This window comes from Heteronotia binoei, chromosome 3, assembly GCF_032191835.1.
Source record: "Heteronotia binoei isolate CCM8104 ecotype False Entrance Well chromosome 3, APGP_CSIRO_Hbin_v1, whole genome shotgun sequence".
Taxonomy (NCBI): domain Eukaryota; kingdom Metazoa; phylum Chordata; class Lepidosauria; order Squamata; family Gekkonidae; genus Heteronotia; species Heteronotia binoei.
In genome coordinates, this window is record NC_083225.1 from 192,658,788 (window position 1) to 192,674,594 (window position 15,807).

At 53.4% G+C, this 15,807-nt stretch overlaps 1 protein-coding gene across 1 annotated transcript; it reads left to right on the forward strand.

The window, feature by feature from the left end:
• Positions 1 to 10,602: 10,602 nt before the first annotated feature.
• LIPT2 (lipoyl(octanoyl) transferase 2) lies at positions 10,603 to 14,504 on the forward strand. The gene is made up of 2 exons (XM_060235357.1): positions 10,603 to 11,074; positions 13,915 to 14,504. The coding sequence occupies exons 1-2, from the start codon at positions 10,603 to 10,605 to the stop codon at positions 14,139 to 14,141; spliced, it is 699 nt and encodes a 232-aa protein (XP_060091340.1). The 3' UTR covers positions 14,142 to 14,504.
• Positions 14,505 to 15,807: the final 1,303 nt, after the last annotated feature.

Here is a 15,807-nt window from a genome sequence, read left to right on the forward strand (position 1 = left end):
TTCCAGCCGCTGCAAGTGGAGGAGTGGGGAATCAAACCCGGTTCTCCCAGATAAGAGAGCTCTGGCTGACCCAAGGCCATTCCAGCAGGTGCAAGTGGAGGAGTGGGGGAATCAAACCCGGTTCTCCCAGATAAGAGGGCTATGGCTGACCCAAGGCCATTCCAGCCGCTGCAAGTGGAGGAGTGGGGAATCAAACCCGGTTCTCCCAGATAAGAGAGCTCTGGCTGACCCAAGGCCATTCCAGCAGGTGCAAGTGGAGGAGTGGGGGAATCCAACCCGGTTCTCCCAGATAAGAGAGCTCTGGCTGACCCAAGGCCATTCCAGCAGGTGCAAGTGGAGGAGTGGGGGAATCAAACCCGGTTCTCCCAGATAAGAGAGCTCTGGCTGACCCAAGGCCATTCCAGCAGGTGCAAGTGGAGGAGTGGGGAATCAAACCCGGTTCTCCCAGATAAGAGGGCTATGGCTGACCCAAGGCCATTCCAGCAGTTGCAAGTGGAGGAGTGGGGGAATCAAACCCGGTTCTACCAGATGTGAGCTATGGCTGACCCAAGGCCATTCCAGCAGCTGTAAGCTGAGGAGTGGGGAATCAAGTCCGGTTCTCCCAGATTAGAGTCCGCGCACTTAAGCACTACACAAAACTGGCTCTCCACACCAAACTGAGAGAGAAATGCCTTCCCCAACATGGCCGGTGGGGTGGGGTGGGATGGGGGCTTCAAGACCCACATATGGCTCCCAAGCCACAGTTTGGCCACCGCTGCTCTGGAGCCACCTCTGAATGTCGCCTCCCTGTTAAACCCCGATGGGCTGTATTTGTGAAATCTTTACACGTGCTCCTCCCCAAAGGTCCCTTGCGCAATTCAAGCTCTCCGTTTCTCCAAGGGGAGCCTTTGGCTAGTAAAAAAAGGACACCCACCAGTCTTTCCAGATCCTGAGCCATGCTGGAAGGCAGGGAAGGGGTAGCCTTTTTCGTCATCCGCCCAGTTTGACATAGTGCATTACATTTCTTTACTGATACTTCCGGACGTTCGGTCCTGTAAAAAGATTTACGGTCTTTTGATTCCTGCCCTTTTTTAACTAGTGAGAAAGTAAACAAAGGATGAGAAAGAGGTCAGGGCTTGTTCTCCGTCTCTTGCCAGGGACATGCAGATGGCAGGGTCTTCTCAGGTTGTTTTGGTGCCGGACGCGGGAATGCCAGATCTTGCAAATTAACATGGGGCTCAATCCACTGAGAAACTTGGACAAGCTTCTGAGACGTGAACAGAAGCTGCCATAGTGCTCTGATTTCGGCAGGGCGCGGGCAGGACAACGACGCCCCTTTGGTACACTACACCACGACGCAGACACCCTGTGAGGTAGGTGGGGCTGAGAGAGTTCTCCCGGAAGCTGCCCCTTCAAGGACAACTCTGCCAGAGCTATGGCTGACCCAAGGCCGTTCCAGCAGCTGCAATTCTACCAGAGAAGAGTCCTCGTCCTTAAAACCAAACTGGCGTAGCGGTTTTTTAAGTATGCAGACTCTTATCTGGGAGAATTGCAGCTGCTGCAATGGACTTGGGTCAGCCAGAGCTCTCGCAGAGTTGTCCTTAAATGGGTGAGCTTCTGGGAGAGCTCTCTCAGCCCCGCCCACCTCACAGGGTGTCTGTTGTGGGGGAGGAAGAGAAAGGAGACTGCAAGCCGCTGAGACTCTGAAATTCGAAATGGAGAGCAGGATATGAATCCAATATCTTATTAGGAGAGCCTGTCTGGTGTAGTGGTTAAGTGTGCGGACTCTTATCTGGGAGAACCGGGTTTGATTCCCCACTCCTCCACTTGCAGCTGCTGGAATGGCCTTGGGTCAGCCACAGCTCTCTTATCTGGGAGAACTGGGTTTGATTCCCCCACTTGCAGCTGCTGGAATGGCCTTGGGTCAGCCAGAGCTCTCACAGAACTGTCCTTGAAAGGCCAGCTTCTGTCAGAGCTCTCTCAGCCCCACCCACCTCACAGGGTGTCTGTTATGGGGGAGGAAGGGAAAGGAGACTGCAAGCCGCTCTGAGACTCTGAGTCAGAAAGAAGGGCAGGGAATAAATCTATAGTCTTCTTATTGGATCGATTGCACCCCTTAGGAGAAATCGCTGCTCTGCAAACTACAGCCTCGTTTAGCAACATATTTCCCCCACAATGTTATGCATCACAAGGGAGAGGTTTCCTGTTAGCGTTGCCAATCCCCAGGTGGGGGCAGGGGATCATCCGGTTTAGAGGCCCTCCCCCCGCTTCAAGGTCGTCAGAAAGCGGGGGGAGAGGAGGGAAATGCCTGCTGGGAACTCTATTATTCCCTATGGAGATTTATTCCCATAGAAAATCATGGAGAATTGATCCGGGGGTATCTAGGGATCTGGGGGGGGGCTGTTTTTTTGGGGGTAGAGGCACCAAATTTTCAGTATAGCATCTAGTGCTTCCCCCCAAAATACCCCCCAATTTTCAAAAAGATTGGACCAGGGGGTCCAATTCTATGAGCCCCAAAAGAAGGCGCCCCTATCCTTCATTATTTCCTATGGAAGGAAGGAATTGAAATGGTGTACCGTCCCTTTAAATATGATGGCCAGAGCTCCCTTTGGAGTTCAATTATGCATGTCACAGCCTTGATCTTGGCTCCACCCCTAATGTCTCCTGGCTCCACCCCCAAAGTCCCCAGATATTTCTTGAATTGGACTTGGCAACCCTATTTCCTGTACCGACACAGGAGTAAAATCTAAAGAATGATCTGACCCCAGTTACTTTCGGCCGATAGGTGAGATCATCAAATGAAGCCCTTTTCTGCGTATTCCCAGCCTCAGAGGTGAGAAGGGCAAGTACAGCAGCCAGGGCCTTTTTGGTGTTGGCTTCCAATTTCTAGAATCGTCTCTCCAGAGATTCACCTTCCACGTAATCTTTCGCATTTTAAGTACCAGGCAAGGATGTTCCTTTTCCTCACCAGGCTTTTAGATGGCTTTAGTGTTCCGGCTGACCTCACTGGGTATGTTTTTTTATACATTGTCTTTTCATGAAATCACATTCAGGTCGTGGAATGGAATGTTTACAGGGTGCGGTTTTGATGGTTGATATTTTATGACAGATGGCGTTTAGTAATTCTTTTTATGGCTGTTCTTAGACCATTTTATATTGCTGTAATTTTTGAAGATCTTTCTAGGCTGAGCGCGTGAGAACATCAGAAGAGCCCTGCTGGATCAGACCAGAAGTCCATCTGGTCCAGCTTCCTGTCTCACACAGTGGCCAACCAGTTCCTCTGGAGGGCCAACAACAGGGCAGAGACACTGAGGCCTTCCCCTGAGAAGAACCTCAGAAGAGCCCTGTTGGATCAGACCAGGGAAGGTCCATCTAGCCCAGCCTCCTGTCTCACACAGAGGCCAACCAATTCCTCTGGAGGGCCAACAACAGGGCAGAGACACTGAGGCCTTCCCCTGAGAAGAACCTCAGAAGAGCCCTGTTGGATCAGACCAGGGAAGGTCCATCTAGCCCAGCCTCCTGTCTCACACAGAGGCCAACCAATTCCTCTGGAGGGCCAACAACAGGGCAGAGACACTGAGGCCTTCCCCTGAGAAGAACCTCAGAAGAGCCCTGTTGGATCAGACCAGGGAAGGTCCATCTAGCCCAGCCTCCTGTCTCACACAGAGGCCAACCAATTCCTCTGGAGGGCCAACAACAGGGCAGAGACACTGAGGCCTTCCCCTGAGAAGAACCTCAGAAGAGCCCTGTTGGATCAGACCAGGGAGGGTCCATCTAGCCCAGCCTCCTGTCTCACACAGGGGCCAACCAATTCCTCTGGAGGGCCAACAACGGGGCAGAAACACTGAGGCCTTCCCCTGAGAAGAACCTCAGAAGAGCCCTGTTGGATCAGACCAGGGAAGGTCCATCTAGTCCAGCCTCCTGTCTCACACAGTGGCCAGCCAGTTCCTCTGGAGGGCCAACAACAGCGTAGAGAGTCTGAGACCTTCATAAGAAGAGCCCTGCTGGATCAGACCAGTGGTCATATGGACATATGGAGCTGCCTTATACTGAATCAGACCCTTGGTCCATCAACGTCAGTATTGTCTACTCAGACTGGCAGCGGCTCTCCAGGGTCTCAAGCTGAGGTTTTTCACACCTATTTGCCTGAACCCTTTTTTGGAGATGCCAGGGATTGAACCTGGGACCTTCTGCTTACCAAGCAGATGCTCTACCACTGAGCCACCGTCCCTCCATCTAGTCCAGCATCCTGTCTCACACAGCGGGCAACCAGTTCCTCTGGAGGGCCAACAACAGGGCAGAGAGGCTGAGTTCTTCATAAGAACATCAGAAGAGCTCTGCTGGATCAGACCAGTGGTCCATCTAGTCCAGCGTCCTGTCTCACACAGTGGCCAAGCAGTTCCTCTGGAGGGCCAACAACAGGGAAGAGAGGCCGAGGCCTTCCCCTGAGAAGAACATCAGAAGAGCCCTGCTGGACCAGACCAGAAGTCCATCTAGTCCAGCTTCCTGTTCCACACAGTGTCCAATCAGTTCCTCTGGAGAGCCAACAACAGAAGAGAGAGGCCGAGGCCTTCAGAAGAACATCAGAAGAGTTTTGCTGGGTGAGACCAGTGGACCATCTAGTCCAGCATCTTGGCCCACACAGCAGCCAACCAGTTCCTCTGGATGGCCCATGACAGGGCAGAGAGGCTGAGGCCTTCATAAGAACATCGGAAGAGCCCTGCTGGATCAGACCAGAGATCCATCTAGTCCAGCATCCTGTCTCACACAGTGGCCAACCAATTCCTCTGGACAGCCAACAGCAGGGCACAGAGGCCTAGGCCTTCCCCTGACAACCCAAGAAGAGCCCTGCTGGGTCAGATCAGTGGTCCATCTAGTCCAGAATCCTGACTCACACAGTGGCCAAGAAACAGGGCACAGAGACCAAGGCCTTCCCCCGATGCTGCCTCTTGGCACTAGGATTCAGAGGTTGACTGCTTCTAAAGAGCTAGTTTGGTGCAGTGGTTAAGTGAGCGGACTCTTACCTGGGAGAACCGGGTTTGATTCCCCACTCCTCCATTTGCCGCTGCTGGAATGGCCTTGGGTCAGTCATAGGTCTCTTATCTGGGAGAACCGGGTTTGATTCCCCCACTCCTCCACTTGCAGCTGCTGGAATGGCCTTGGGTCAGCCAGAGGTTGTCCTTGAAAGGGCAGCTTCTGGGAGAGCCCTCTCAGCCCCACCCACCTCACAGGGTGTCTGTTGTGGGGGAGAAGATATAGGAGATTGCAAGCTGCTCTGAGTCTCTGATTCAGAGAGAAGGGCGGGGTATAAATCTGCAGTCTTCTTCTTCTAAATACAGATGTTCTCGTTAGTCCTTATGGCTGGTAGCCACTGATACTTCACCTCCATGAATCTATGAAAGGTATTGGATTTTGGATTTATATCCCACCCTCCACTCTGAAGAGTCTCTTCGGAGTGGAGGGCAGGATATAAATCCAATATCTTCATCTAACTCACAGGGTGTCTGTTGTGGGGGAGGAAGGGAAAGGAGATTGTGAGCGGCTCTGAGACTCTTCGGAGTGGAGGGCGGGATATAAATCCAATATCTTCATCAACCTCACAGGGTGTCTGTTGTGGGGGAGGAAGGTAAAGGAGATTGTGAGCCGCTCTGAGACTCTTCGGAGTGGAGGGCGGGATATAAATCCAATACCTTCATCTACCTCACAGGGTGTCTGTTGTGGAGGAGGAAGGGAAAGGAGATTGTGAGCCGCTGTGAGACTCTTCGGAGTGGAGGGCGGGATATAAATCCAATACCTTCATCTACCTCACAGGGTGTCTGTTGTGGGGGAGGAAGGGAAAGGAGATTGTGAGCCGCTCTGAGACTCTTCGGAGTGGAGGGCGGGATATAAATCCAATATCTTCATATACCTCACAGGGTGTCTGTTGTGGGGGAGGAAGGTAAAGTTGATTGTGAGCCGCTCTGAGACTCTTCGGAGTGGAGGGTGGGATATAAATCCAATATCTTCATCTACCTCACAGGGTGTCTGTTGTGGGGGAGAAAGGGAAAGGAGATTGTGAGCCGCTCTGAGACTCTTCGGAGTGGAGGGCGGGATATAAATCCAGTAGTTTCATCTACCTCACAGGGTGTCTGTTGTGAGGGAGGATGGTAAAGTAGATTGTGAGCCGCTGAGACTCTTCGGAGTGGAGGGCGGGATATAAATCCAATATCTTCATCTACCTCACAGGGTGTCTGTTGAGGGAGGGAAGGGAAAGGAGATTGTGAGCCGCTCTGAGACTCTTCGGAGTGGAGGGCGGGATATAAATCCAGTAGTTTCATCTACCTCACAGGGTGTCTGTTGTGAGGGAGAATGGTAAAGGAGATTGTGAGCCGCTGAGACTCTTCGGAGTGGAGGGCGGGATATAAATCCAATATCTTCTTCTACCTCACAGGGTGTCTGTTGTGGGGGAGGAAGGGAAAGGAGATTGTGAGCCACTCTGAGACTCTTCGGCGTGGAGGGCGGGATATAAATCCAATATCTTCTTCTTCTTCCCACCTTGTTCATTGAATAGGAGGTGCAGCTGCATAACAACCTCTGGATGAGCTCCACCACCTATTTTTCTACAAAACGACCCCTGGTTAATAGGCTTATATTCCGCCCTTTCCCATAACGGGCTCAGGGCTGATCACAACATAAACTGAGCAATAAAAACCTACAATTCAGATTTAAAACGATACAATAAAAACCAAAGCAGCAGAACGATAAAACAAAAGGTGCATCACGGGCGGAAAAGGCGCCTTTCACAAAATACAACCGTTTTCGGCCCAAGAAGAAGTGATGGTGTTAATGATTATATTCAGCACCACAAGGCTGTCAAGCCTGATGACACAACGGAGGCCGATTGGTGGAATAGTTGTTGGAGCGGGACGCCCGCTGCCTCAACCAAAAGCCAGGCGGAACGGCTCCGTCTTACAGGCCCTACAAAAAGGCAGTAGCTCAGGTAAGGCCTGGGTCTCCACAGGGAGCTGATTCCACCAGGCAGGGGCCAGAGCTGAAAAGGCCTTGGCCCTGGCTGAGGCAAAAGGGTCATTCAAGGCCACCTTTGGGTTCTTCAAAATCCTTTCACACTTTTAAACAAAAAAATGATTAACTTCAATCCAGTTGAAGATTTTTGTTCTCAAAGAACCTCGTCCCGGCTTGGAATACTATAAAGGTTTGTTATAAAAGTGAGCAAACAGACATCCCAGAAGTCATGCGTGGCTTTGACTTTTTGCACAGATCCAGAGATATTGTTTAAATGTCAAGCGCCTCAGCTGGGTTTTGAAAAAGAGAAGAGATTGGATTTAAGACAACCGCCTTTTGCTACCCAAAGAAGTCTCAGCGTGGCTTACACATCTCCTTTCCCTTCCCCTCCCCACAACAGACACCCTGCGGGGTAGGTGGGGCTGAGAGAGCTCTGACAGAAGGTGCCCTTTAAAGGACAACTCCTACAAGAGCTACGGCTGACCCAAGGCCATTCCAGCAGCTACAGGTGGAGGAGTGAGGAATCAAACCCGATTCTCACAGATAAAAGTCTGCGCACTTAACCACTACACCAAACTGGCTCTCACAAGAAGACAGCAGATTTATGTCCCACCGTGTACTCTGAATCAGAGTCTCAGAGCGGTCCCAATCTCCTGTACCTTCCTTCCCCCATCACAACAGATACCCTGTGAGGTGGGTGGGGCTGAGAGAGCTCGGACAGAAGGAGCCCTATCAAGGACAACTCCTACAAGAGCTACGGCTGACCCAAGGCCATTCCAGCAGCTGCAAGTGGAGGAGGGGGGAATCAAACCAGGTTCTCCCAAATAAGAGTCCGCGCACTTAACCACCACACCAAACTGGCTCTCCGCAAAGCACTTTCTAGTCCTCATAACTGCAAAGACAAAACCGGCTTGCAGCATGACTCCCTCACATCGCAACAGAGTTTTCCCCATGTGACTTCAGTCTGCACACTTAGGTATGCAAATAGAGGCCACACCTGCACAGCACAGTAGCTGTGTGGCGCACTACTGGGGCTCTTTGGTCTACCGGCATTGTGTTAAATCAGGGCTTTGGTGTAGAATAGTGGGTGTCCCCCACTGCTCCATCAGCTGGCTTGGAGAAGGCATTTCTCTCTTTCAATGACTTTTCCGAATTCATTGGAGAATGCATTTAAAGTTGCTTTTCTTTCAACCTCTCCCTCCCCCCTCTATTTGCCTTCCTGCCTTGTCTTGCAGCTCTCAAACATCTGACGTCCACGTCTTGTGGCTCACAAACCTCTGACGTTTATTCTATGTGGCTCTTACGTTAAAGCAAGTTTGACCACCCCTTCTGAAGAATACCAGAGTCAAGCCACCCACTTTGCCCAGGCCCCGATCGGGGGGTTCCCCCCACTGCCCCTTCCCTCTGGGCACCAGAAGCCCCCTCTGCTCCTCCCAGCCCCACCTTTTTACTTAGAGTAACTCTGATTTAGGGTTGCCAAGTCCAATTCAAGAAATATCTGGGGACTTTGAGGGTGGAGCCAGGAGACATTGGGGTGGAGCCAGGAGATTTTGGGGGTGGAGCCAGGAGCAAGGTTGTGAGAAGCATAATTGAACTCCAAAGGGGGTATTGGCCATCACACTTTTGAAATGCCTTCCCTCCATTGCAAATAGTGAAGGATAGGGGCACCTTCTTTGGGGGGCTCATAGAATTGGACCCCCTGGTCCAATCCTTTTGAAATTCGGAGGGTGTTTTGAGGAGAGGCAACGGATGCTATGCTGAAAATTTGGTGCCTCTACCCCAAAAAACATCCCCCTAGAACCCCAGATACCCACAGATCAATTCTCCATTATCCCCTATGGGAATCGGTCTTAGGGTTGCCAAAAGTCTGGGGACTTTGGGGGTGGAGCCAGGAGACATTGGGGCGGAGCCAGAAGCCAGGGTGTGACAAGCATAACTGAACTCCAAGGGAGTTCTGGCCATCACATTTAATGGGACAGCACACCTTTTTAAATGCCTTCCTTCCATAGGAAATAATGAAGGACAGGGGCACCTTCTTTTGGGGCTCATAGAATCGGACCCCCAGGTCCAATCGTTTTGAAACTTGGGGAGTATTTTGGGGAGAGGCACTGGATGTTATACTGAAAATGTAGCACCACTACCTCAAAAATCATCCCCCCAGAGCCCCAGATACCCACAGATCAATTCTCCATTATCCCCTATGGGAATCGGTCTTAGGGTTGCTAAGTCCAATTCAAGAAATGTCTGGGGACTTTTGAGGTTGGAGCCAGCAGCAAGGTTGTGACAAGCATCATTGAACTCCCAAGGGAGTTCCGGCCATCACATTTAAAGGGGCAGCACACCTTTTAAAATGCCTTCCTTCCCTAGGAAATAATGAAGGATAGGGGCACCTTCTTTGGGGGCTGACAGAATCGGATCCCCTGGTCCAATCTTTTTGAAACTTGGAGGGGGAGGATGAGAAGAGGCATTGGATGCTATGCTGCAATATGGTGCCTCTACCTCAAAAGGCAGCCTCCCAGAGCCCCCGATACCCGCGGATCAATTCCCCATTATTCCCTATGGGAATCATTTCCCTCTTCATGATGACTCTGGGGGGGGGCTCCAGACCAGGGGATCCCCTGCCCCTACCTGGGGATTGGCAACCCTAACGAGGCTGGCCCCGATCCCTCATAGGGTTGCCAATCCCCAGGTGGGGGCAGGGGGTCCCCCGGTTTGGAGGCCCTCCCCCTGCTTCAAGGTCGTCAGAAAGTGGGGGGAGGGGAGGGAAAGGTCTGCTGGGAACTCTATTATTCCCTATGGAGATTTATTCCCATAGAAAATCATGGAGAATTGATCCGCGGGTATCTGGGGCTCTGGGGGGGGGGCTGTTTTTTGGGGTAGAGGCACCAAATTTTCAGCACAGCATCTAGTGCCTCTCCCCAAAATACCCCCCGAGTTTCAAAAAGATTGGCTCAGGGGGTCCAATTCTATGAGCCCCAAAAGAAGGTGCCCCATCCTTCATGATTTCCTATGGAAGGAAGGCATTGAAAAGGTGTGCGGTCCCTTTAAATGTGATGGCCAGAACTCCCTTTGGAGTTCAATGATGCTTGTCACAGGCTTGATCTTGGCTCCGCCCCTAATGTCTCCCGGCTCCACCTCCCAAGTCTCCTGGCTCCACCCCCAAAGTCTCCTGGCCCCACCCCAAAGTCTCCTAGCCCCACCCCAAAGTCTCCTAGCCCCCCACCCCCGAAATCTGCTGGCTACACCCCCAAAGTCTCCTGACCCCACCCCAAAGTCCTGTCTCCACCCAATGTCTCCTGTCTCCACCCCAAAGTCTCCTGGCCCCACCCCCAATGTCTCCTGGCCCCACCCCCCAAAGTCTCCTGGCCCCACCCCAATGGCCTGGCCCCACCCAATGTCTCCTGGCCCCACCCCCGAAATCTCCTGACCCCACCCCAAAGTCCTGTCTCCACCCAATGTCTCCTGTCTCCACCCCAAAGTCTCCTGGCCCCACCCCCAATGTCTCCTGGCCCCACCCCCGAAATCTCCTGGCTCCACCCCAAAGTCTCGTAGCCCCGCCCCAAAGTCTCCTGGCCCCGCCCCCAACGTCCCCAGACTTGGCGCCTCCCTGGGCGGTGCGGGATGGCGGCGTGTGCGCGGGCGGTGGGGCTGGTGCGGCTGGGGCGGGCGCGCTGGGCGGCGTCGCTGGGGGCGCAGGGGCGCTGCGTGGGGCTGCAGCGGGCCGAGGGGCCGGCGGGGCTGGCGGGGCGGCTGGTGGTGTGGGAGCCGGCGGGCCCGGTGTTCTCGGCGGGGCTGCGGCCGGGGCTGGCGGAGGGCGGCGAGGAGGCGCGGCGGCTGCGGGCCACGGGGGCGGCCCTGGAGCGCGTGCGGCGCGGCGGGCTGCTCACCTTCCACGGGCCCGGCCAGCTGGTGGCCTACCCGGTGCTCGACCTCCGCCGCCTGGCGCCCGCGCCCCTGCCCCTGCGCGCCTACGTGGCCGCCCTCGCCCGCCTCGCCCGCACCGCCGCCGCCGCCCTCGGCCTCCCGCAAGCCCGCGCCCGCCCCCCGCCCCACACCGGCCTCTGGCTCGGCGACAGCAAGCTCTGCGCCATCGGTGAGCTCCCTGCAGGCCGCGCTCTGCAGGCCCTGTAGGCCTCGGCCTCGACTCTCGAGGAGGCCCACTGGGAACAAGGCACGCGATTTCGCAGTTCCTTTACTGGGAACTCGGCCATTATTCCGGAGTAGACCCATTGGGAAGTCGGCCTTTACTCCCGAGTAGGCCCACTGGGAACTCGACCTTTACTCCCGAGTAGGCCCACTGGGAACTCGGCCTTTACTCTGGAGTAGACCCATTGGGAACTCGGCCTTTACTCTGGAGTAGGCCCACTGGGAACTCGGCCTTTACTCCCGAGTAGGCCCACTGGGAACTCGGCCTTTACTCTGGAGTAGACCCATTGGGAACTCGGCCTTTACTCTGGAGTAGGCCCACTGGGAACTCGGCCTTTACTCCCGAGTAGGCCCACTGGGAACTCGGCCTTTACTCCCGAGTAGGCCCACTGGGAACTCGGCCTTTACTCTGCAGTAGACCCATTGGGAACTCGGCCTTTACTCTGGAGTAGGCCCACTGGGAACTCGGCCTTTACTCCCGAGTAGGCCCACTGGGAACTCGGCCTTTACTCTGCAGTAGACCCACTGGGAACTCGGCCTTTACTCTGCAGTAAGCCCCTAGAGAACCAGGCACGCAATTCCGCAGTTCCTTTACTGGGAACTCGGCCTTTACTCCTGAGTAGGCCTACTGGGAACTCGGCCTTTACTCTGCAGTAGACCCACTGGGAACTCAGCCTTTACTCTGGAGTAAGCCCCTAGAGAACCAGGCACGCAATTCCGCAGTTCCTTTACTGGGAACTCAGCCTTTACTCCCGAGTAGGCCCACTGGGAACTCGGCCTTTACTCTGGATTAGACCCATTGGTAACTCGGCCTTTACTCTGGAGTCGGCTCATTGGGAACCAGGCACGGGAGGCCTCGGCCTTTACTCAGAAGTAGGGCCTTTGGGAACCAGGCACGGGAGTGCTCGGCCTTTACTCTGGAGTAGGCCCACTGGGAACTCTGGAGTAGGCCCACTGGGAACTCGGCCTTTACTCTGGAGTAGGCCCACTGGGAACCAGGCACGGGAAGCCTCGGCCTTTACTCAGAAGTAGGACCTTTGAGAACCAGGCACAGGTGCTCTGCAGGCCCTACAGGCCTCGGCCTTTACTTCAGAGGAGGCCCATTAGGAACCAGGCCCAAGAGCCCTGCTGCAGGCTCTAGGGGCCTAGGCCTCTACTCTTGAGTAGGCCCCCTGAGAACCAGGCACGGGAGGCCTCGGCCTTTACTCAGAAGTAGGCCCGTTGGGAACCAGGCACGAGGGTCCTGCTGCAGGCTGTAGAGGCCTTGGCCTCTACTCTCAAGTAGGCCCACTAAGAACCAGGCGCAGGAAGCCTCGGCCATTACTCTGGAGTAGGCCCACAGGGAACTTGGCCTTTACTCTGGAGTAGGCCCGTTGGGAACCAGACACAGGAGTTGCTCCACAGACTCTAGGGTCCCTGCCAACTCCAGCCTGGGGAATTCCTGGAGATTTGGGAAGGGACCTTTTGGAGGGTGGAATTTTGGGAAAGGATTTCACCTAAAAGCTGTGTTATCTCTGAAGCTGTCGTTTTTCTCCAGATCCTTGTAGTCTAGAGAGCAGATGCAGTGCCGGGTGAACTCCAGGCCCCACCTGGAGGTTGGCAACCTTCAGTGAGAATCTGATACGCAACGTACTAGGATTAGGATAACAGTAGTCTGAAACGAAAGTATTCATGCCGAAGCAAAGGCCTGAAATGAACGGGCTGGGGCTGCAGTCACTGGCTGCGTTCACACTATACTAATTGCAACTGGATTTTTACTGCGTAAAAAGAGCAAAAATCCGGTTGCTAATACATGCATTATTTAGTGTAGCGTGAGCACACCCACTGACTCTGCAGAGGATCAGACTGCAGAATTACTGCAGTCTGAGTGATTTCAATAGGCTCGGGCTGTGCACACAATATTCCACGTGTGGCCTGACCAATGCAGTGCACAGCAAGACAAGGGTATCTCGCTTCTTGTGCCTCTGTTGATACACCCCCAAGACGGCATTAGCCTTTCTTGTCACTGCATCATACTGGCTGCTCATCTTTAACTTACTGTCCCCCCATACGCCAAGGTCTTGTTCACACACACTACTACCTATAAGTGTATACCCCATCCAGTATGCATGTTGCTCATTGGGTAAATTAGTCTTGAGAGCATGTGAGTGACCCAGGGTCTCCCAGCAAGCTTTCCTGGCATGAATGGAGATTGCAACCAGGATCTCCCAAATTCTGGGAGAGCCATTGTAGAAGAAGAAGATATTGGATTTTTATCCTGCCCTATACTCTGAATCTCGGAGTCTCAGAGTGGTCACAATCTCCTTTACCTCCCCCCCCCGCCCACAACAGACACCCTGTGAGGTGGGTGGGGCTGAGAGAGCTCTGACAGAAGCTGCCCTTTCAAGGACAGCTCTGTGAGAGCTCTGGCTGATCCAAGGCCATTCCAGCAGCTGCAAGCGGAGGAGCGGGGAATCAAACCCGGTTCTCCCAGATGAGAGTCCCCACACTTACGTTCTTATCATGTGGAATTCACTGCCACAGGAGGTGGTGGTGGCCACAAGCATAGCCACCTTCAAGAAGGGTTTAGATAAAAATATGGAGCAGAGGTCCATCAGTGGCTATTAGCCACAATGTGTGTGTGTGTGTATATATATATATATATATAAATAAATTTTTGGCCACTGTGTGATACAGAGTGTTGGACTGGATGGGCCATTGGCCTGATCTAACATGGCTTCTCTTATGTTCTTACGTTCTTAACCACTAAACCAAACTGTAACATGTCTCTTGTAACTTGCTCTCCAGGTGTCCACTGTGGGCAGCACATAACATCACACGGACTGGCTCTGAACTGCTGCACCGATTTGTCGTGGTTTGACCACATCGTCCCCTGCGGGCTGGAAGGCACGGGGGTCACCTCGCTAAGCCAAGAGCTCGGAAGACATGTCTCCGTGGAAGAAGCCACCGGGCCTTTCTTGGATGCTTTTCAAGAGGAGTTTAACTGCACTTTAACGGACTGCGAAGTGCCTTGAAGCTAGAAAAGATTTCAACAGGCCACATTTCAGAGGAAAAAAACTGGCCTTATGACAGTGCTCAAACTGCTTTTTTCTACAGAAGACACAAAAACTTAAAGGCAACGTATGCATTATGTAGGAGGGTACATTTTTCTGTGTCAGAACATTGGGCCCACTTGCATCCTGGGAACTCTGTGGAGACGGAAGTTTAAGGGACAGAAAATACTGAGTTCCTTCAATAAAACTACAGTTCCCAGGTATCCTTGCCTAACTGCTGAAGACCAGAGGTGGACTATGGATGAAAAGACACTTATTTTTTCATGTTTAATATGTGTAAAAATGAGTCTGTGCACCTTTAAATATAAATTGCATTCAAACACCGCTCCCTTTGTGTGACCTGAATATTGGGAGGTGGGGGGAAACAATGAGGAAAGAGAAATCTTTTGGAGATTGCTTTTGGGGTCCAGGTTTGGAAATAGCTAGAGATTTGGGGGTGGAGAAGAAGAAGAAGACGGCAGATTTATATCCTGCCCTTCTCTCTGAACTCGGAGGCTCAGAGCGGTTTACAATCTCCTATATCTTCTCCCCCCACAACAGACACCCTGTGAGGTGGGTGGGGCTGAGAGAGCTCTTACAGCAGCTGCCCTTTCAAGGACAACTCCTACGAGAGCTCTGGCTGACCCAAGGCCATTCCAGCAGCTGCAACTGGAGGAGTGGGGAATCACATCCGGTTCTCCCAGATAGAGAGCTCTGGCTGACCCAAGGCCATTCCAGCAGGTGCAAGTGGAGGAGTGGGGAATCAAACCCGGTTCTCCCAGATAAGAGAGCTCTGGCTGACCCAAGGCCATTCCAGCAGGTGCAAGTGGAGGAGTGGAAAGTCAAACCCGGTTCTCCCAGATAAGAGCTCTGGCTGACCCAAGGCCATTCCAGCAGCTGCAAGCGGAGGAGTGGGGAATCAAACCCGGTTCTCCCAGATAAGAGAGCTCTGGCTGACCCAAGGCCATTCCAGCAGCTGCAAGCGGAGGAGTGGGGAATCAAACCCGGTTCTCCCAGATAAGAGAGCTATGGCTGACCCAAGGCCATTCCAGCAGCTGCAAGTGGAGGAGTGGGGAATCAAACCTGGTTCTCCCAGATAAGAGAGCTGTGGCTGACCCAAGGCCATTCCAGCAGCTGCAAGTGGAGGAGTGGGGAATCAAACCCCGTTCTCCCAGATAAGAGAGCTATGGCTGACCCAAGGCCATTCCAGCAGCTGCAAGTGGAGGAGTGGGGAATCAAACTCGGTTCTCCCAGATAAGAGAGCTATGGCTGACCCAAGACTGGGCGTCTCTTCTTACAGTGTGCATGCAGCCCAAAGGGGAACACGGGGTGTTCTAGAACAGGAATTCCCAGTGCTGTGCCCACGGACTCCCCAGTGACTGACGGTGCCTCTCCTGCCAAGTCTTTCTGGATCGGGGGTGGGGTCAGTTGAGGTTTTGGCCAGGAAGGCTCCTGTTTGGCCATCAGACATTTGATTGGCTGTGCGGGTTTTTGAAAACGGAGCTATTCTGCCCGGCTTTTGGTTGAGGCAAGCAGATGTCTTTCCATCCTACTATCTGTACCAAGGGTGTCAAACATCTGGCCTCGGGGCTGAATCAGGCCCTCGGAGGGCTCCTATCAAGCCCCTGAGCAACTGGCCGTCATCTGC

Bases quoted from the DNA above. Each gene is read 5' to 3' on its own strand.
- LIPT2 (XM_060235357.1), top strand. From the start codon at position 10,603: ATGGCGGCGTGTGCGCGGGCGGTGGGGCTGGTGCGGCTGGGGCGGGCG. The intron at 11,075-13,914 runs GTGAGCTCCCTG...CTTGCTCTCCAG, and splicing joins CAGCAAGCTCTGCGCCATCG to GTGTCCACTGTGGGCAGCAC.